Consider the following 21,812-nt stretch of genomic DNA (forward strand, 5'->3'; position numbering starts at 1 on the left):
GTAGTGACTGTGCTGTACTTGTTGTGCTTGGGCCCAGATAATGTCCTCCAGGTAGGTGGCAAAGCCCTCGCTGATCCATTCCTCAGTCCAGTCTCTGGCTCCGATAACCAGCCCAAACCAGGAGTGGGCAATCTCATGGCATATCCTGGACCCACACAGAGACAGGCCGCTCTCTCCAGATCCAAGACTCCCAGCACACAACACACTCTGGGACAGGAAAATTATATGGGGGCTGGGAAAGACAAACAACAGAAATACAGGATGAACAATAAATTCAACATAAATATAAATATACAAGGTTTGTAATTGAGAAGGTTCAGGAAGTAAGAGAAATAGATAAAAATACAGAGGGGGGCAACAAGAGATAACTGAAATAAAATACTGTCCCACCCTCGCAAAAGATCAAATAATTACTATTATAATAATATAATATATAATATATTACAATAATATAATAGTACTATTCAACACCTGTGATTACAGAAATGTACAGTAAGATGAATCAACATGTGTGCATACTAATGAGTATGGGAGTCACTATCTTCCCATCCCTTTCTCCATCTCCTAAATTATTATTAGAATTATTACATAATTACTCATCAAGTGTGCATGCCAAACCTAACTACCCTGAACAAACATCAAGCAAGAACACCATGTACCCTGGACTAAAAACTGTCAACCAACCACACCAATTTTGAGTTGAGCAAGTTTTGCCTAACTGTGGTAGATTCTTCAAGGCAGGGAAGATTTTGTAGCTCCCACTCCTACTCTTTCACTTTGTTTCTTAATGTGGATTCAACTCAATATTGCAAATGTAAGGTTTGAAGAGAGTTTTTACAATAAAATATAATTATAAACAAAGAGATTGAGAACAAACACATATGACTATATTTAGTTTGTAATTATGGATTCATTGAGCAATTAAGTCAATTGAGATTTACCTTAATCTCTTCTCACAAGGATATTACACATATGGTTATAGTTATGATCAAATTTTAGATTATGTGCACCTGAAGTGTAAATATAGCAACTGGTGTTTGCCTCTGTGCACTCTAAAACAGAAACTATTTGTGCAACATACACAAAAAATACTTTTAGTAAGTAAAGATAAAAGGCTTTTCCTGCTTGTATAGAGCCGTAACAATAACAGCAATTTATCAAACCTCCGAGCCAACCACAATTAAAGAGAAAATAACAAGGTTGTGAGAAGCTAAATTACAATATAATGATTGGCAAATGTGGATTGATAAATACTATTTTTTCCCCTAATGTCCAGTTTAGATATCTGGTTTAAAAAAACTAAGTGAAGAATGTGGTTTTATTCTCAACTTTTCCTTTCTTCTCAATCAAGGAAGTACATTTTAAGTTTGACGAGAGTTTGGAAAGTTTCTTTCACTGCACACGATTGTTGCCAGCAGAGAATACTAAGCTGCTAAAAAGGCTTGGAACAGACACAGATCTCATTCAGATACACGTTTATAAGGTTCAGTTTGCTGGTAACATTGTAGTGTAGTAAAAAAAAATTTAAGAAATGATGCAACACGTTGGAAGTTGTTATTTTCTTTCTTTCCTATTAAAAAAATAAAAAAGAATTCTTTCAAATTTTTTTCACAAGAACTTCAGCCACAAAAATACATTGAAAAGACTAAGGGCGCACTCACACTGTCCTTCCGTCCCGGGCCAAAACCGTTTTTTCAGCTAAAGCCTAGTGCGTTTAAGCAGTGTGAGTGCACCCGCTCCGCGCATAACTGTGGACAGCGGGCCGTCCACGGCCCGCCTGAGAGAGGTGGGCTTTTGTAGAGCCCGTTTGCACATGTACGAGCACGAGCGTGCGCACGTGTACGAGCACGAGCACGAGGCCTACGGCGGTAGCGGTATGTGCGCCTGTTCGGACATAGAAAATAGAAGGAGGGACCATGCGCGGACACTTAACAACAACAACAATGGCGGTGAAAGGTGGAGTGTTTACTGCAGATTTGGTCGGATGAAAATATTCAAAAACAGTCGACAAGACGCACAAAATGGACAGCAAGAGGCATTTGCACGAGGCCCAGGCAGTGTGAGTACAAACGGGGCTGGGGCGCGGGGGGAGAGGGAGGGGGGACAAGTACCCTAAAGCCCGCGGCGCGGTGCGGGAGGACAGTGTGAGTGCGCCCTAAGAGTCTACAGCCAGGCTAGTGATCAGAGCTGTAGTTGAGACCAATTTAATCACGTCCAAGTTCAGGTCCAGTCGAGTCAAGACCAAGTTCAAAGGCAGTCAAGAGTCGAGAGGAGTCCTATTCAAGACCATAATAGACAGCAGTGTCTTTCCAAAGCTAATATAGTGATTAAGGAGTTAGGATGGATCCATAAACAAGATTTATAACATAAAAATAATCAATTTAGTAAATTTTCTGAAGGAATAAATAAGTTACACTTGTCATTTTGAACCATCTCGCAGTTTGAACCACATCCATTTCATTTGAGATATTGTACAAGAACTGTCTAAAACTTCCCACTGCAGGACACAGGACATGTGACTATTAACCATGAGACAGCGCCGCTGGAACAGGACCAATAGGAGTGCTCTGTCAAAGCCAAGGTCATGGCTGAAGACTTTTCTGGAGCATTCTTTACTTCTGTCTTATGTAATGGGCTTTGGGTGCCCTGAGGGGCTTAGGTCCGACTGTGCGTGAGAGAGACAGGCCATTCTTCAATGGAAGAATGAGTGAGGGGTCACAGAGGTGCTAATGAATGGTCTCTCTCTCTCTCTCTCTCTCTCTCTCTCTCTCGCTCTCTCGCTCTCTCGCTCTCTCTCTCTCTCTCTCTCTCTCTCTCTCTCTCTCTCTCTCTCTCTCTCTCTCTCTCTCTCTCTATCTCCTATTAGTGTGTCAAATGTGTTAAAGATATATTACAGAACCAAGGTCTTTATCTCTGTTTCATTCCATTTTAGTTTATTTAAGCATCGCCAATATACTGTATGCTAAGTAAGGGATAGTGCAGAGCGAGCTGGTCATTGCGAATGGAACCCAGGCAAGATGATGCAGGTCTTGAATCACCCTGAAGGGGGTCCTGAAGGGGGTTCATTTACAATAATGACCCACATAGCTTGCATTATCCTGCTTATTACATAGCTACCTACTAAAGAAATCAATAATTTCACACAAAATATTGATTTCATGCTTTTTTGCCACAGATGACGCTCAATTTACAGGACTTCGTTCTGGGGATTGATGGACATGATCCTTCAGATCAGAACTACATCCAGAGCAGCGGCGTGTTATACATAGCAGCAGTATTCCATACAGAAATAACAGAATGTAGCATGCGGTGATTGACAAATCAGAATTGAGTATTCAACAATACCATGTAATAACTACATGTAAACATCATAAACCACACAATGTGTTGTTCTGTCCAAAAAGAGTTATAAAGAGTGGTTCTACTTCCAACTACTGTGACACAGTAGCAAAAAGGAATTCACCTGTTGCTCTGACAGTCTACTCCCACAGGCACAATAAGCCCACATATTGCTGCTACTGATGAATTATCGTAAACTGTCAAATGAGCTGCTCTCATCAAGCAAAGATTAGCATCTTAAAACATCAGATGACAGAGGAGTTATTTTCTTTCCTTGCCCTAACCTTATTATAGTGACAAGTCAATTATTAAGGAAAACAGGGAGTAAAAACATAGGTTAGGCCAGGTCTGCCAGACAGCCTATTTTGGAAGAAAAAAAATCGGTTGTCTGATCAGCACAGACACTCTTTATTTCCCCAAGGATTGCTTTATCAGATAGAAGGCAGGCCATTGCCTTCTGTTAGTCAGGAACATGTCAACATCATACAAAAGGGTCTTCTAGGCATCATTTCCGAGACAGCCTCTTAAATCTAATCCCATGTTTTTCCTGATTACACAAACAAAAGCTCTCACTGGAGCAGGAGATGCTAACATTAGCCTTATGAGTTTCTTTGTAGCCTAATCTTATTCCCCCACAATTGGATAAGCAGGCCTTTGTTGTCAGTTCCAGCGGTGCGTTATATGTGAGCATTTGTGTGTGTGTGTGTGTGTGTGTGTGTGTGTGTGTGTGTGTGTGTGTGTGTGTGTGTGTGTGTGTGTGAGAGAGTGTGTGTGAGTGTGAGTGAGTGTGAAACACAAAGACAGCCTTTCAGAGACGGCACTTGCACATGCTCCTCTGAGGGATGCGGAATCCATCACTACAGTGACAAATAGTGTCATCCCACCATGGTGGGGATGAATAACAACAGCATCTTTCACATTCACTGATACACTGACTGACATTAGTTGACATCAGGGACCTGTCAGTCGTCATGTGTGAGAAGACTTACACACATTGATGCATTTGAAGCACCTGCACAGCACATGTCCATCGGCACTATACTGTAGGTCCGAATCTGCTTTGGGGATTAATGTTTTTCCTGATTACCAATTCGTAAGCAAACACCGTTTTCATTGCACTGTGCTTCCAAATTCTGTTTTGAAAATATGCAAATGTCCTCTCCAGGAACCATCACCTTATCGTGGTGGAGAGGTTCGTGTGTTCCTGTGAACCTGAGGTCTGTGTTGTCTGGAGCCTAGTGCTCCTGGTAGGGTCTCCCATGGCAAAGTGGTCTCAGGCGAGGGGCCGGACTAAGAATGGTTCACAAAGACTCAATGGACAGACGAGGAAGAGGAAGAGAGACCCTGCCCTGGTGGCCGGGTTTGCCACGGAGCCTGGCCGAGCACGCCCGAAAAAGTGACGTGGCACCTCCCTCCTCTCCATCCTGTGGGCCCACAACTCGCAGGAGGAACCACTTGGGTCGGTTGCGCTGCTGCACGGGTGGCAGTGAAGGTGAGGGGCCTCGACGGACCAGACACGGGCAGCAGAAGCTGGCTCTGGGGAAGTGGAATGTCACCTCTCTGTCGTGGAAGGAGCTAGAGCTTGTGCGGGAGGTGGAGCGCTACCAGTTAGATCTGGTGGAGCTTACCTCCACACACAGTCTCAGTTCTGGAACCGTACTCCTGGATAGGGGTTGGACCCTATTCTTCTCTGGAGCTGCCTAGGCTGTGAGGCGCCAGGCGGGTGTGGGGATACTCACACCCTCTCGGTGAACTCCAACACCCCGGTGGACGAGAGGGTCGCCTCCTTACGCCTGCGGGTGTTAGGGGGGAAAACTTTGACTGTTGTTTGTGCATATGCACCGAACAGCAGTTCGGAGTATTCTGCCTTCTTGGAGACCCTGAATGGAGTCCTGCATGGGGCTCCAGTAGGGGACTACTGGTTCCGCTGGGAGACTTCAACGCCCACGTGGGCAATGATGGAGACACCTGGAGAGGCGTGATTGGGAGGAACGGCCTCCCTGATCTAAATCTGCATGCTCGTCAGTTATTAGACTTCTGTGCTAGTCACGGATTGTCTATAACTAACACCATGTTCGAACATAAGGATGCTCATAGGTGTACGTGGTACCAGAGCACCTTAGGCCAAAGGTCGATGATCGATTTTGTGATCGTATCATCTGATCTTAGGCCGTATGTTTTGGACACTCGAGTGAAGAGAAGGGCAGAGCTGTCAACTGATCACCATCTGGTGTTGGGTCAGAGGATGGGGGAAGATTCTGGACAGACCAGGTAAGCCCAAACAAGAGGTGCGGGTTAACTGGGAACGTCTGGAGGAGGCCCCTGTTGACGCATCATTGTCAAAATCCTTGATCGAAGTCACTGAGGTTATGAAACAACTCCACAGTGGCAAAGGAGCGTCCAGGAATGCTGAAAGCTTTGGGTTTGGAGGGGCTGTCTTGGTTGACACGTCTCTTCAACATTGCATGGAAGTCTGGGACAGTGCCAAGGGAGTGGCAGACTGGGGTGGTGGCGCCTCTGTTTAAAAAGGGGGACCAGAGGGTGTGGGCCAATTACAGGGGTATCACATTACTCAGCCTCCCTGGTAAAGTCTACTCCAAGGTGCTGTAAAGGAGGGTTCGTCCTATAGTCGAACCTCAGATTGAAGAGGAACAATGTGGATTCCGTCCTGTACGTGGAACAACGGACCAGCTCTTCACTCTCGCAAGGATCCTGGAGGGGGCCTGGGAGTATGCCCATCCAGTCTACATGTGTTTTGTGGATCTGGAGAAGACATATGACTGGGTCCCTCGGGAGATACTGTGGGAGGTGCTGCGGGAGTATGGGGTGAGGGGGTCACTGCTGTGGGCCGTCCAATCTCTGTACACCCAAAGCAAGAGCTGTGTCCGGATCCTCGGCAGTAAGTCTGATTCGTTCCCGGTGGGGGTTGGCCTCCGCCAGGGGTGCGCTCTGCCACCAATCCTGTTCGTGATTTTCATGGACAGGATATCGAGGCGTAGTCGTGGTAGGGAGGGGTTGCAGTTCGGTGGGCTGAGGATCTCGTCTCTGCTTTTTGCAGATGATGTGGTCCTGTTGGCATCGTCGGTCAGTGACCTTCAGCACTCACTGGACCGGTTTACAGCCAAGGGTGAAACGGCTGTGATTAGGATCAGCACCTCTAAATCTGAGGCCATGGCTCTCAGCAGGAAAACAGTGGATTGCTTACTCCAGGTAGGGAATGAGTCCTTACCCCAAGTGAAGGAGTTCAAGTACCTCGGGATCATGTTCACGAGTGAGGGGATGATGGAGCGTGAGTTTGGCCGGAGAATCGGAGCAGCAAGGGCAGTGTTGCAGTCGCTCTACCGCTGAGCTGAGCCTGAAGGCAAAGCTCTCGATCTTCCGGTCAATCTTCATTCCTACCCTCACCTATGGTCATGAAAGCTGGGTATTGAAAGAGAAAGAACGAGGTCGCGGGTACAAGCGGCCGAAATGGGTTTCCTCAGGAGGGTGGCTGGAGTCTCCCTTAGAGATAGGGTGAGAAGTTCAGCCATCCGTGAGGAACTCAGAGTAGAGCCGGTGCTCCTTTGTGTTGAAAGGAGCCAGTTGAGGTGGTTCAGGCATCTAGTAAGGATGCCCCCTGGGCGCCTCCCTAGGGAGGTGTTCCGGGCGCGTCCAGCTGGGAGGAGGCCTCGGGGAAGACCCAAGACTAGGTGGAGAGATTATATCTCCACACTGGCCTGGGAATGCCTTGGGATCCCCCAGTTAGAGCTGGTTAATGTGGCCTGGGAAAGGGAAGTTTGGGGTCCGCTGCTAAAGCTGCTGCCCCCACGACCCGACCCCAGATAAGCGGATGAAGATGAGATGAGAGATGAAATATGCAAAATGTCATATACTAAACAACAGATTTACTAAAGCTGCTGATTGCATGAACAATTACAATCAATCAAGCATTAAGTGATAATACTACAACTCTCAGAAACTGTGTAGATACATGATACAACTTCCAGACCTCTGTCTTTGCATTGCAAACTTGTCGACAAAACATTTACAAAGTAACATGTTGTTGTTGTGTTTTTGTGCTTACCACCATAATATTAATGGAAGTGTTACTCGTTATCGATTGTCTTGTTCTTCAGCTGTTAGATGACATTTATTTTTACTCTGAGAGTTCAGGGAAATTAAAAATGCTCTAATCCCAAGTTTTCATCTGAACAGCTCAGAAAGAGTGGTGCCCTCAGATGAGTTTTCACAAATTACAGGTTTCTCAATATATGATATCACCCCATAATACTGTTGTTAATATTATGATGTTCTAGACTCTACTGGAAGTCCAAAGTTGGTTTTATTGTCATTAGTTCCCCTTAATAAATGATTTTTTTCAAGATGGATCTGAATAAAAGAATCCAAAATATTAGGTCTATTCAAAGATATCTGTTCACTTCTTTATAAAAGAGAGGTTGAGACAGAATCTCACTTCTTACTTTACTGTGAGAAATAGACCTATCTTTTTTGGAAAAATAAATTATATACAGTATATCCTGAGTACCTGATCCCCCGAAACTGCTGTATTTACTGTATGTGGAGAGGAAAAAACTGAGCAAATTTAGCTTTTAACTGTTGCCACACACTAAGCGCCTGCCACACGAAGATGCATTTTCCTGTAACCGCACAACTTTAGTATCGTTTTGGCCGGCCGTCCACACGCAGTCGGCATTATCAGAGCCTGAAAACGGTATCTTTTGTAACCGGGTCCCAGAGTGGGAAGATTTGAAAATGCCCCCCGTGGCGTTCTCGTCTGGACGGCGAAACCGCATACTTTGTTAAACGATGCCGTCATCATCCCTACTTCCAACCTCTAAGCCTGCGGCGTCACATACTCTAACAACAACAGTGCTGCTGCATGGAGAGAGACAGGGAACATATTTCTCCCTTTTTCCTGATGGTCTGGATAAGTCGCTTAATTTGTCGCTAGTAGCTTTTTACAAATAAAGTTGCTAAGAAGGTGTGAAAATTTGCAAAATCTACCGAGACAGTGACCGCCTGTGAGAGTAGCACCCGCTGCTCTGTGTACAGTGAGTGAGTTGTGCATCACAGTGCCCAAAACACCACAAAAGTATATAACACCAGAAACAGTCGCTAGATTTCTCTATAGGATGAAAGAGGATTTGGGAAGTTGCCAGGTTTGGCAAGAAACTCTCCAGTGATTGTATTATGATTATACACAACAGCAGCGCTTCATCTCTTCTTCGCCATTATTGGTGTTTTTCTGTGGCAGTTACAGCACCCCATCCAGGTCTGGCATGTGTATTACAGCGTTCTTAGCCGGTTTCACTGGTTTCATGTGGACGCAGATATTTTTTGAGCCGAGTCCCTGTTGACGGAAAGCTTTTTAAGAACGAGGGAGAAAAAAAAAGGTAGTTTTCGATCGTGTAAAAAGCAAGCACTGTAGTAAAGGTTTCTGATTGATTACATCTGTAAAAGAGTGTGTGATTAAAATGTATTTGCTATCTTCTGATTATCTATTTTAATTTTCTTGTGCAAAACGTAAGTATTTGATGATATGTAGTTTAGCTTTGGAAATAACGTAACATCGAGGCCATGCTCATCCGACCTGAATTTATTTTGACTATAAATGAAGGATCCAAGACACTAATAAAGGGGATACAAAAGAGAAAAAATTGGTCTGGACCCTCATTAGGGTTATTGATAATTTGCTGACAATAGCACATTACTTGATGTTTAGTGATGGGAAGTTTGATTTAAATTTGGTCACTGACACCTTAAGAGCATGTAAATGAATTTAATTAGTTGGACCTGTCTCATGTCTTTTTTTAATATTTGTGATCTCCCTTTTTAATAGCCTGCTACAGTAGCTGTGCAATAAAGAGTCTTTGAAATGTAATAAAGATGTACCTCATACTCTCAAGTCAGTCATGTTCTTTTTAACATTACATTAAATAAATAGAATTTCAATATCTGAGATTTAAATGGATACCAAACACAAATACTAGTATCTTCTATTAATTATATTTCTTGTTCTTTATTGCCTTCACGTGTTATGTCTTAAGGCTCAGAGAAAACAAGGCCCCAATAGGCTCAGAAAATATATACAAAAACACTTGCACTGACACACTTACAGGCAAACACTCTACATTTTAAAAGCTTACCAACAGCGCAATGAATTAATAGAGGGCGGTAAACAAAACTGCTCCCGATGAGAGGCTGTCTGCATATAGAATAACAGACAAAAGACCTTAGGTGACCTTTCTGATGGTGGCACCCCATTGCGTCTTAACACACAAAATGAAATACGGATTAAAGCCCTTCTGTGTTCTCAAATGACAACCTCACAACTCTGAGTCACCCAGGGTGACTTGGCCTTGAGTTTCAGTGGTGTTAGCCGGGGTAAGTCTTCAATTTGGTGAGACGCAGATTGCAATAGTGTTTCGCTCCTCCATCTCTCCATCCATTATTCATCCCTCCATCCATCGTTCCTGGCTGTAGGCCATTTTTTCCCCAGCGGGACACTTCTATGCATAATGCAGCAGGGGCCCTATCATAGTCCTGTAATTGACATCCCCAGCCAAGCCAAGCTCATAGCTGGGACACCAGTAAAACAGCCCCACGAGACAGAGGGATGAGGTAAAAGATGATGAGCGCTGAGTGTGCAATGTATTTGTAAATGAGAGAGAGAGACAAACAGAGTAAAAAAGGAGATATAATTTAACAACATAAATAGAAAGATTTGGGAAAAATATGAGAACAAAGAGATAAGGGAATTCAGAAAGTGAAAAAGTGAATTACAAGAGTAATAGAGAGAGAGAGAGGAAGGAGAGAGAGAGAGAGAGAGAGAGAGAGAGAGAGAGAGAGAGAGAGAGAGAGAGAGAGAGAGAGAGAGAGAGAGAGAGAGAGAGAGAGCATTCACTCGTCTGTCACTCAGTGTGATGCGTTTTACTTTTCCCCAATTGCAGTATCAATTCCCTGGTGTGGTAACTGCTGAACCATCGCTGGTGAAATTTCATACATTGTTTGCATGTTTCTTATTGGGAAGGCTGTTATGGGCACATTGAAAGACACATTGACAGACAGGTACGGTAATAGACAAAAGCCACCCGAAAGACAACAAGCACACAAACTACGACATTGTCTGTTCTTTTTTATTCAAGCAAAGGTTGGAGAACTGGCCTTTCCTAATGTCAGCTGACGGGAAGACGCTTTGTCTCCTTTCCCTCCCTCTCAGGGAAGTCTGAGGGCTATTTTAGACACGGGAGCCTATTTGACCAAACTCCTACCAACCTTCGTTCTTTTTTAACAAGTCTGACTTCAAATGTCTGGCATTCCAGGCTGGCTGCAGATCAGCTCTGAGACGGGGCCCCACAGGGCCAGGCCAAATGCCACTCCATGTAGGGCCTGATCACATTAACGAGGGCCAGGCTGGGGCCCCAGGAGAGCTGCCCCACCCATATGCACAGCATCGCATCAGAGCCTGAAAATAAATTGCAGAAAAGATATCAAAGGTCATCAGAGACAAGGAGGCAACTCTGCTGCTCAAGTCTGTAGAAAATGAGGCTTTGTAGTGCCAGCACATAAGAAATAAGTGGCAGTTTTCAAGGTTAGACTGTAGTTTCTAGTTGTTGTCAAGTGCTTAATCTTAACAGCCTATTCATGCGTACATAAGATAGCTGGCTCTAAGAAGGTCAAGCTTGTATCACATGGTCGGGATCCATGTAGGTCAAGAATGCCTGCGTCCACAGACAGATACATACGTGAAGATGCAACAACTCTATAAGGTGCAGTCATAACAGAGCACCCACAAAAACCAGCAGAGAGTCACACACATACACACGCACGCACGCACACACGCACGCACACACGCGCGCACGCGCGCACGCTTTCAGCAAATCCACTTTGAATCCGTATCAGCTGGGAAGTGATAGCAGATGTCTGATCCATCGGATCTCTTAACAGTAAAACAATCCACGGTGCAGTTTGTTCCATTTTTAGTACAGAGTCCAAAAAACTGATGTCACGCCAGAGGTATGTTCTTGAGTGTGTGTGTGTGTGTGTGTGTGTGTGTGTGTGTGTGTGTGTGTGTGTGTGTGTGTGTGTGTGTGTGTGTGTGGAAAACAGATTTAAAACAGAATGGACACTTATTTGTCTATAACCGTGAGCTCTCTGTTGGTGGTTGAATTCTGGAATATTGCTGATATACTGGAGACCAAACAGCGAGAAACATCTGTTAAAAGCACCACAGGAAACACTGACACTTCCAAGAGGACACCTGAACAAGAAATGGGGGCAATAAAAAAAAAGAAATCTACAAATGTACTGACTCAAGACACAGAGTATTGTAATCAAAGTCTGATATCAAATGTTTCACAGTCCCATACTGTCTCAATACAATGCAATAATAAAAAGCGGCATATCCAATGTTTTAATAAGTGTTAATGCAGTGCTGTTTGAGTTCATCTGGCTACAACAAGTCCCTGTCAATCAGCCCGAGGGAGGTGTTGACATGACATTTATGTGATATAATGCACGTTCCTGTACAATTGCAGCTATTTTCATGCAAACCTCATCACTCATCGCACAGCACTCAGAAGCCTCTCCTGGCTTAAACTACCGCCTCAGTGAAAAAGAAAGAACCAATCTATTTCAAAGGATTATAATTTGAGACATTTTCTTGCTTGTAGGGTAATAAATAGACAATTTTTTTTCTCTCTCTTATGTAACAAGAGACAATGAGACAGTGAGGAGATGGAAAGTGAGACCGCTCAGTACTGCGGGGCTATATAAGAAGTGTTTGACAGAATGGAAAGATGGATGAAGGCGAGATCGAAGTGAAATTAGCCAGCAAGCAGAGCTTTCTCCAATAAAGGGGTTTCAGGCTGCCACCTGGTCGGCCTGCCTGCCTGTCAGACAAAAACATGCAGTTGATGGATAAAGTGTGGGTTAAAGGTGCTAGATGTAAATACTTTTGTAACAACACACTTGTAACAACACAACAATAGATTATCACTGGAAAACAGTACACAGTGATTTTCACTTGACAATTGCTGTAACAAGGTACAAGAACAATCAACAGCTATTAACATGAGGAGGAATGCAAAATCACCCTGGCTCTTTTATTTTACATTGGATTTTTGGATTATTGTTGAAAAACAAACAAATGTCATATTATTTTTGAAGCATAAATACAATCACCAGTAGAAAAAAACACCATGGTCATACGACTACGATGTTACTACGACTAGCTTCCAACTAATCTCACATGTTCAGTGTGATGACGCTTGACAACCTCTGTAGTCTGATTTAGCCACGTGTTAGCAATCACCTCTTTAAGACATGAGCAAGCGTCAACATTTTATAAGGGGGATATGTCATAACAAAATGCAAAAAAACAACAACTTGAGCTTGTGTTAACCACAGACTTTATTTCAGACATCTAACCAAAAACCCATTCAAAAAACAGACTGACAAGGGAACCAGAGGTTTAAGAACGCTAGCTCATTTCCAGGTTTTAGGACTGACTCCTGCAGAACTGTACTGTAAAGTAGAATACTTAAAAGATAGGGCTGGTGATAAACTACTTTTCTATTATTCTTTGTTTGTTATTGCTAACAATTTCCATGAAAATTAAACAAGTGGCACTAGAGAAAAAAGGATTACCAACAAACCAAAAAAATCAAAACAATTAAACCAAAAATTTGGATTAATTGTCTAGAAACCATGATTGTCTATACAAAATGTTGTGCCAATCCATGTGGTCGATTTTGAAATATTTCATAGGGCAAATGGTGGGGGCACTATATATAATGTCTGGGGATCAGCAAAGTCATTAGGATCTATCCTCTGAATGTCAATTAATATCTGTACACAATTGAATGACAATCCATTAAATAGTTGTTATATACATGATATTTCAGTCTGCACCAACGGGCAGAATAATTGAGAGACCGACACGGCCATCCATAGAGCCATGCCACTAGTGTGACTAAAACAGACTTTTGCAAAAGCAAGACCAGCTTGGAGCACAGCTCTCTCCCCAGGGCTTAAAAGCAAACCCAGACATCAGAAGCAGCATTACCACCGAGCATTTCACAGCACTTTGTTTCAAATATCTCATTTTGGCCGGTTCAGCGCAAAGGTCCCACGGACATTAAGCCGTCTGGCTTTGCACAGACAAATGAAATTACCCCCAGCCTCCAGGTTCCACTATCACACACATGCACACACGCCCCAGGATGCACACCAAGAGCAGCAGCGTCCCCTACGCCATACAATGGACCCATCCATCACTCCAGGGAATGGGTCCTGTGGACTCATCCATTAGTTTGTAGAATGGGTGTGCAGTGACAGGCCTGTCTTGCAACAGCCTCTAATCCAGAGTTATGGCACAGTGTGTCTGTGTTACTATACGAAACGTAGTACTATATGCCAGCTGTTGCCAGCAGGTTCACATCTGAGGGCAGTTCAAAGCAACGCACCATCACTCACCAACTACTGATGACTATGGAAGCATATATGGCACCTGGGAAACAAAAACAGCACATGCAACAGTTGTTATAAATTTGAGCAATGCTGCATATATACATCTGTCTGTCTATCAAGCAGCGGAAGAGTTCAAAGGTGGCTCCTTCAGTTTTGATAAGGTACTGTAGAAGAGCAGGTAAACATATACTGCAAATAGTAAAGGAAAGTTGAGAGGCCAAAGATAACTAGAAAGGAATGTCCCTGCAATGATTAAACGCTTGCTAAACTGGACCCTGCTATCTTCATTAAGAGCACAGAGGAAGCGAGAAGAGATAGATAATAGTGGCCAATGTTTGTGGGGTTTGGAGCTGTCCCATGAGGAACAAGGGGAACTGTAGTGAAAGAGACATAAAGCTCAACTAAATATCTTAAATACTCGCAATCACTTTAAAAGTGTGCACCAGACACTCCCTCTCCTTCTGTCCAGGTGCAGGCATGCAGAGCTGCCTTTTCAAAACCGCCAGGCTCTTTTGTGTGGCTACAGAAGAGAGAGAGATCCACTCATGGTAGGAAGAAAGAAAGATCTCATCCTTGACTATTTGATTAACAGCTGTCTCCCGTGCCAAAAAATACGACCCCCTCCCTTACATCCCGCCCTTCCCACCCTGAACCCTCAAACTGCCTCCTGAAAGACCATGTCTGTGTCGCACACTTCTAGGGTTACTTCACAGATCAAACTAAAGAGGGGGGAAGAAAGGCAAGAAATCCACTGAGATATCAGAGGGAAGAGGGGAGGACAAGCAGTGGGAGGACTGGGAAAGAAATGGAGTAAGGAGGAACAGAGAAAAAGGGGACAACAAAGGTCAACAAGGAGATATAATCCAGTAAGGGTGCAAAGTGATGGGGAATCATGGCCAGTGAAGTGAAAAAGTGAGACACGTTAGAAACAGGAGCAGGTTAAGATTTAATCTTTTTAATTAGCATTTTTTAGTCTGCTGTTATATTTACTTTAGCCACATGTTACCATTTAATACAACAAGCAGCATTCCTCTATTCAAAGTTAAATAAATCATATGTAGAATTTCCACATTATAATTTCTAAAAACAACCTTCACTATGTATTGTGTTGAGTTGTTGCTTACATTGGTTGCAGTCCTCTGTCAAAGGCGTCATATCCACTTTTTGCATGTGTCAGGATTGTGGTCAGAAGCTGTCAAAAATTGTCCATCCAGTTTTAAGACGCAGACTTTTAAAATCTGGTCACTTATATCAATTATATATTTTAACTGGATGAACGATTTTAGTTATCAGACATTTGGATCTTTAGTTATCAGAGAAAAAAACTGCATATTGCTCGGCTCACTGCCCCTCTGCTAACGAGCAAAACAGCGTCTGGGAAATACAATTTTTTTTAATGTGAAACTTGTGAAGGGTGTAGCGTGGGCCAAGGAGGATACAAATCATGGGGCAGTTGAATAAATTATTTTTCAAAACTTTGAGATTAATTTCCTTAATTCCAAGAAACCATCAGTGTTTAGTCATTTCAGTAGGCCATGAAAATCAGCTTGCAGAAATCCATTATTGTTAACATTTCATCCCCAATTTAGCTATTTATAGTTAACGTGCAATGACTGAGAGTTGAGAGTCAGCTGTCATCAAAGTAATTTGCTTAGTTGAAGGAAAACAAGCTGATAAGACTAACAATTAGCAAACATGCACATTGTGAAGACTATAATAAGGAACCTAGTAGTTTCTTGCATTAAAAAGGTAGCTGTTTGGAACCAAGTCTAAAAAAACACTCTCTTGCAGCTGTATTACTATGTGGGAATAACATAATGTAACAACAATTTCAACCATACTGCCACAAAAATGAAACCCAGTATCTCGAAAAAACTTGTGGTATGCTTTGGGATATGGTCGGCAGTAACGTGAGGAACATGTGATGTCTAGTTAATGGGTTAAAACATGCAAAAAACACTGGTCTGGTCCTATTTAAGATGAAAAAGAGCTCAGGTGGTACACTAAAGAGCTCCAGGGCAACAGGGGATTATCCTTCAGGGTACTAACTCCCCCCGGCACTTCAGCTCCCTACTTCCTCCCAACAGGGACCAATAGTCAATGTAACTTCCTGCTAGTCCATAAACAAACAATGCAGTCAACTGAAGTCAGGGTGAAAATCCTCCAGAGCCACTTAGTAAGGTCAAAAGGTATACACCTGTCATAACTTTTACCTAGTGCCTGGGACAGTTATATGGCTGCCTAGTTTGGCTGTACTGCAAAAGGAAGAAGCGGTTTAACTACTTGATCTTTTTTTCTCCCCATTTCTTAGAATAAAACAAAACAGGAAGATGGGAAATCAAATCAATTATCAGAAGGAAATATCTGTATAGTTGGAGAAAACTGTTTTGTCAATAAACATGTTTGCAAGAAGCCTTTTTTGTCCAATATGTTTGTGCTATTCTGCTTGAAAAAAAAGCGATTATGAAGGAAGCTGGTTGAGAGACAAATATGTTTAAGTTTGTATGTGTGTGGGTTTATCAGAGTCCGCCATCAAGTGGTGTGCGGTGGCCCTCCCTTACCTTGTCACAAAACCCCCCAACAGCAACAACAAGGGATAACACAGTTGGCTTGATCATAGCTATAACATAAAGATATTCCAAACTTACAAAAAGTGGGGGTTTTTTTCCAACAGAGAAAAAAGCAGACAATGAAAAATGATCTGTTTAGCATTCCTCTGACGTCATTCCATCGCTCTAAATACACATCCTTGCACCCTTATTTGAACAATACAAGCATTCATACAAACACAAGCACAGGAATCTGCCTGTCTACAGTAAAGCAAAACAAAACCTACATCACCCACGCTACTAAAAGGCCTGTTTCAACACTGCTCTCTGAGGGATGTCAGACATGTCTTCATTTGGGCACACAGCAAACACAGTGATCTCTGATTAGTCCGAGAAGTCCAGCCAGCACTTTGGGACACACGGAGTTCGGCTTCACAGAGGGAGAGGAAATGCTGTGCCCTTCCTGTCACTCCCAGTCGGAAACAAATGACGTGATTGAGATGTGCTGAGGAGATTACACGCCCAAATTATTTTTTTTAAAAAGAGAAAAAAAACTAGCATGAGCTAAGGCATATAAAAATAAAGGGCACAAATGTACAAATGTGCATAGAAAACACACAAACACACTAATTACTAATGTTCAGGAAACATTCGGAGGTCTGACCATAACAGCTCAGAACAGAGCTTTGGTTTACAACATTCCCGTGTCCCTCCATCATTCAGAACAATCCCCTATCCCCAACTGACGGCACCTCTTTCATACTGTGTTTTGTATCCTATTATCTCAGATCCCTCTTCATCCCTCACCTCTGTCAAGGTTTAACCATTCTATATTTTTTGTCTACTCTGTGTCTTAAAGGCTTTACTAATGGGATAGGCAGAGGACAAGCAGCAGTGCTTCTACATTTCACTCTCTTAGCCCGGTTTGTCATAGTAACAGAAAAAAGAATAACGGCGATCTGAAAGTGTACAGTCAAAAAGAAAGAGAAGATATTGTTCAGCATATACAGCATGCCTGTTACAGGCCAAAATGCATCTGTTGGACTGCCAAAGAACTCCCGGAGCCAAAGTAGAACATGAGCATTATGTCAATAGATTGATACTCTCATTGTTTATAAACTAAAATTGTGTTACATGAAATCCTATGAACTGCTGACTGGCTTCATCCTCTGTAAGCTGTGCGTGTGTGAATCAGAATGCCCTGCGGGTGCACACAGTGTACAAGGCACAGCCCTTGAATTCAGACCTGCCCTTACTTGACTCCTTAATCTTCGGTTTCCTGCCCTCCCTCTCCGTATCTCAGAATAAAAATTTCATGCCACTGTGAATCCTCCCCTGTTTCGCCTCTACCCTCCCTTCTCTGCATCACACTACAACAGCTTCATGCCTCTTTTCCACAGCTCCCTGTCCCATAGCCCCTCCACTCCTGCTGTTTCCATTGGGGCACTGCACAAAAACTGCGCTTGGCTTGGTCCCAAGCACTGGGGCCCACATACCTCCCAATCTCTAGATTAAATAGCGCCAGTCTCTGAAGTCCTTCCAGGGGCTAATAGTTTTTGTTGCTGGGAATAATCCACACATCCTCTCCCACATCCTGGGGGTTCGCTGGTCTGTTGTGAACCCCGCCTTTACCCTCTTCATCTCTCTCTCATCTCCATCTCAATCTACGCTTCCATTTTGGTTGACCTCTCCACCTCCTTATAGCACAACCCTGTGGTTAAGTGCTGAGACATGTAGGACCGAACCACCCACACCGAGGGAAGGATGCAGTGACTTGACATTGGGTTGAGACCCATGCAGAGTTTTGTAGGGAGTCAGTGCAGGTGCTGTCTGAAGCTTAATGAAGGCCCTAAATCTCTTCTCCGTCATCTGCAGCTAACTGGGGTCTAAACAGCCAGGGCACAGGGGATAAGTGCCTGGGAGCTATCCTACTAAGGAAAAGAAAACATCCGTCAGGCAGCAGCCACAGCAGAACAGCCTCTGTGTTAGCACTTGATGTTCGTTCAAAATAAATACGGAATGGAGACAGATTTTCACAAGATGGGGGAGAGATTTTCCATAGATCAAAGAGCACTCTGTATTTTGGGTAAAGTAGTCGAAAGAAGTAGACAAAGTTGAGAACTAGGTTCAGACAGCGATCCTATTGTCGCCCTCTGTACTTCAAAATATCTTTGATTGAGACCACTCTTGGCTATAACATCAGAAATTCACCCTGAATTCACATTCAGATATGAGCTCATATCCTGTCTGAGGCACTTTTCTTCAGGGAGGCCACCGGGGAGAGAGAAAAGGCAGACAGAGAGAGAGAAAGAGAGACAGGGGTTGCAGACCGCAGACACAACATTCACTGACCAACCTAATCAGTTTACTTTATCAACACAATTATTAAAAAGGCCAGTCATTGATGGTCTTTATTTTGCTTCAATTTCCACTTTTAACTTCATTCATATGGCTACCGGCTGGCTTTCAGTCATAACTACAAGCATGCCATATGCCATCTGAAAGTATTATAGTGCAGAAGAGAAGAAAGAAAACCTAAAACTTGATTTCCAGGGAAACTATCGCTACTGTAGAAGGCTAGAGGCTAGACTGGAGAGTGATCGACCATACAGAAAAGTGGAGAGGACAGAGAAGGATGGCAAACACAGGGGGCTTGAACATTTAGGGATATTTTGAGGGCAAAGAGAGAAACTGAAAGTAGACCAAAAGAGTAAATTGTAAAAGACAGTTATGGATGAAGAAGATGTGACAGAAGGAGGACACTACTGCATTTTTTCAGGATAGAAGGATAACAGAAAATTATCTATAGTGCATTGGACAATGAATCTGTCATCCTGTGGCTTTTCTCCCACCCATCTGCCCCCAGACCTCTACTAAAACTGCACATAAACATACGTACATAAATACACATAGGTCTAGTGTGGAACAGAGAGCCTGCAGACCACCTGAAATCAGTGAAGGTAAAAAATATAAAGGACACAACACAGCAGGCTATTGGATGACTTGCTGAGTCAATGAATATGTGCCCAGAGAAGAGGTGAGCCATCTCTCTAATCAAGAGGGTCAAGGTTTTTGGGGTTAGGATTTTGAGGTCTTAAAGTGGGAGAAATGAATTAAAGATGAACCATGTTATATTTGAAAGAAGGGATGGAGATAATACAGTGTAAAGTTGACTGTCGATGTCATGGCTAAAATGTAAAAAAAAAAACAGTGGACGCAGGTTAAGAGATGTGATGGGACTTAACCATCAAGACAGACTTAACCATCACTTAACCGGTCAAGACAGATGGCCGTCCTCCACAGAGCTGGGTCTGTCTGACGTTCCTGCCTGTAATAGGGAAGGTCTTCGTTGCCACCGTACTCTACGGGGGAATTGTTGGGTCTTTGTTTATCATACAGTGTGGTCTTTACCTAGTCTGTAAAGTGTCCTGAGATAACTTCTGTTATGATTTGGCACTATAAATAAAATTGAAATGAAAATTGAATTGAATTGAATTGAATTGAATTAATTATAAGGAGAAAGCTGTTTCGGTTAGAAAAAGGGATGAAGGAAGAAAGAGGTGGTGAGTTTTGTAAACGGGATGAGGAAAGGGAGGAGGAGCATTTTGGGAAGGGGATGAAGGAAGGGAGGAATAAGAAAAAGTAATGAAAAGTGGTGGGTTATTGATGGGACAGGGAAGGGGATGAAGGATGGGAGGAATAAGAAAAAGTAATGAAAAGTGGTGGGTTAATGATGGGACTATGAAAGAAGACAGAGATAGTGTATGGAAAAAGGGTAGAGGCCAAGCTAGGAGGCTGAAAAATTCCTTTGTCTGCCAACTTTTATGTGTTTACATTTTGTCTGGCTTCAATCTAGTGCAGCTTAAGTATTTAAGTGTGACTATTCTTGCAGACAAGAAATCAATAGTGGCAGCATTCAGTCTCAAACTTACAACTGAAACACATCCTTTTATAAGCAACACAGACATGCTAGCAGCTCAGAAATCATTCAGGCCTTGGTCGAAAGTGGTAAAAGGAGAGATGACAAGTGACTGCGCAGAGTTTGGAAGGAGCTGGACTTTAATTCAGTGAAGAATTCCAATGGGGAAGATCTTCGCAAAGAAGATTGAGACAGAGTGAATGGGTTTGGATGTGGTATGTCATTAATCTTGCAAGCCAAAAACTTTTCACTTGGATAAACCAAAGCAAAAGCAGCAGGATAAAGTTGAAAAATAAAGTGCTGACTTTGTTGTGGCAGATATTTGATGTTCTGTTTCTCAACAACTTTTAAATTATTGTCCAAAAATTGGCCATTAAATAAGAGCAGAAAAATGTTATGACAACTAATGTTAGCACTCCCGAATATTATTAAATATCACTAACTGTTGGACTGTATGGTTGGTTAGTTAGTAATTGATAACAAATATGCTCTATTACAAACAAGTACTAGAACAGAGCAGACCAGCATTGCATCATTGCATTGCATTGGGGGATAGAAAACAGAGAAACCTATAGATGTTAGTGCAATTTGATGTTTGGATCCTAATTCTAAGTGTGTATGCATTTATTTTGTGTTGAACAAACGTTTGTTTTATAGATATGTCTAATTAATTGTTCTGTGACCTTAATTTTGCCATCATGTTCCTGTCTTCCCCCATTCAAGTGAATGACTGTACTGCAGCAACCTCCCTCTCAAGCTACCTATCCATCAGTAATAACTGTCACCAGCACCCACAGCTACACAACAGCTTTTCTGCATTTTCCCATTTCTATCCATAGACAACAATGCGTTTCTTTCCCCCAGAAGGGGGTGTGGCCTAAACGGTGACATTCTGGTCTTTCTACCTGTGATATAATGACTCTTTGTTTTTGTTTTACCCTATACTGCCAAATTTACACCTTAAAACATTCTACCAAAGACCTAGGTGTCATTACCTGGCCATGCCCAGACTTGAGAATCCTGCTGGGACGATGAGAACATCAAGGCGGGAAAAGGGGTGGACCCCCAGAATGGTATGGGCTGCAGCCAAACATCGAGGTAACAACTTAAGGACTCCCATCTGCAAAAGGAAGGTAACAAGTTTCTAAGAAAAAACAGAGGACTATACAACTGCAAGTTTTCCCTAAAACAGATGTCTGCGTGTTGATACAGATGGGTGGGATATACGACCGTTTGTGAGTATGTATTTGCTCTTACAACTATATATTGTGTATTTCTCCATGATTCTATGTGCTCCAAGTCAAAGGATACCTAGAAGTATCAAGTCAGAGGCAACTTCACTTATTGTTTGGTTTGAATGTTTTGTTATAAATGTTATTCCAGTTAGAAATTCCAATTTAGAGTATGAGGAATGTTATAAGTTTGGAATACAGTCTCATACCCATTCGGCAAAGAAATGGCAGTTGAAAACAGTTGGCATAATGACACAAACAGGAACTGATGATAACTGTCTCTTCAAGTCAGAAAAAATATAA

General features: G+C 42.8%; 1 protein-coding gene across 1 annotated transcript in view; it reads right to left on the reverse strand.

Moving 5' to 3' along the window:
• Positions 1-21,812, reverse strand: part of aopep (aminopeptidase O (putative)) — an 81,411-nt gene that overhangs the window by 54,580 nt on the left and 5,019 nt on the right. Inside the window, exons 6-7 of the mRNA XM_083911858.1 lie at positions 21,273-21,397; positions 19-232 (exon numbers count right to left, since the gene is read on the reverse strand). Of these exons, the coding sequence (XP_083767984.1) occupies positions 19-232; positions 21,273-21,397 (339 nt within the window). The remainder of the gene's footprint in view (positions 1-18; positions 233-21,272; positions 21,398-21,812) is intronic.

The sequence above is a fragment of the Echiichthys vipera genome (assembly GCF_963691815.1).
Source record: "Echiichthys vipera genome assembly, chromosome: 4".
NCBI classification, from domain to species: domain Eukaryota; kingdom Metazoa; phylum Chordata; class Actinopteri; order Perciformes; family Trachinidae; genus Echiichthys; species Echiichthys vipera.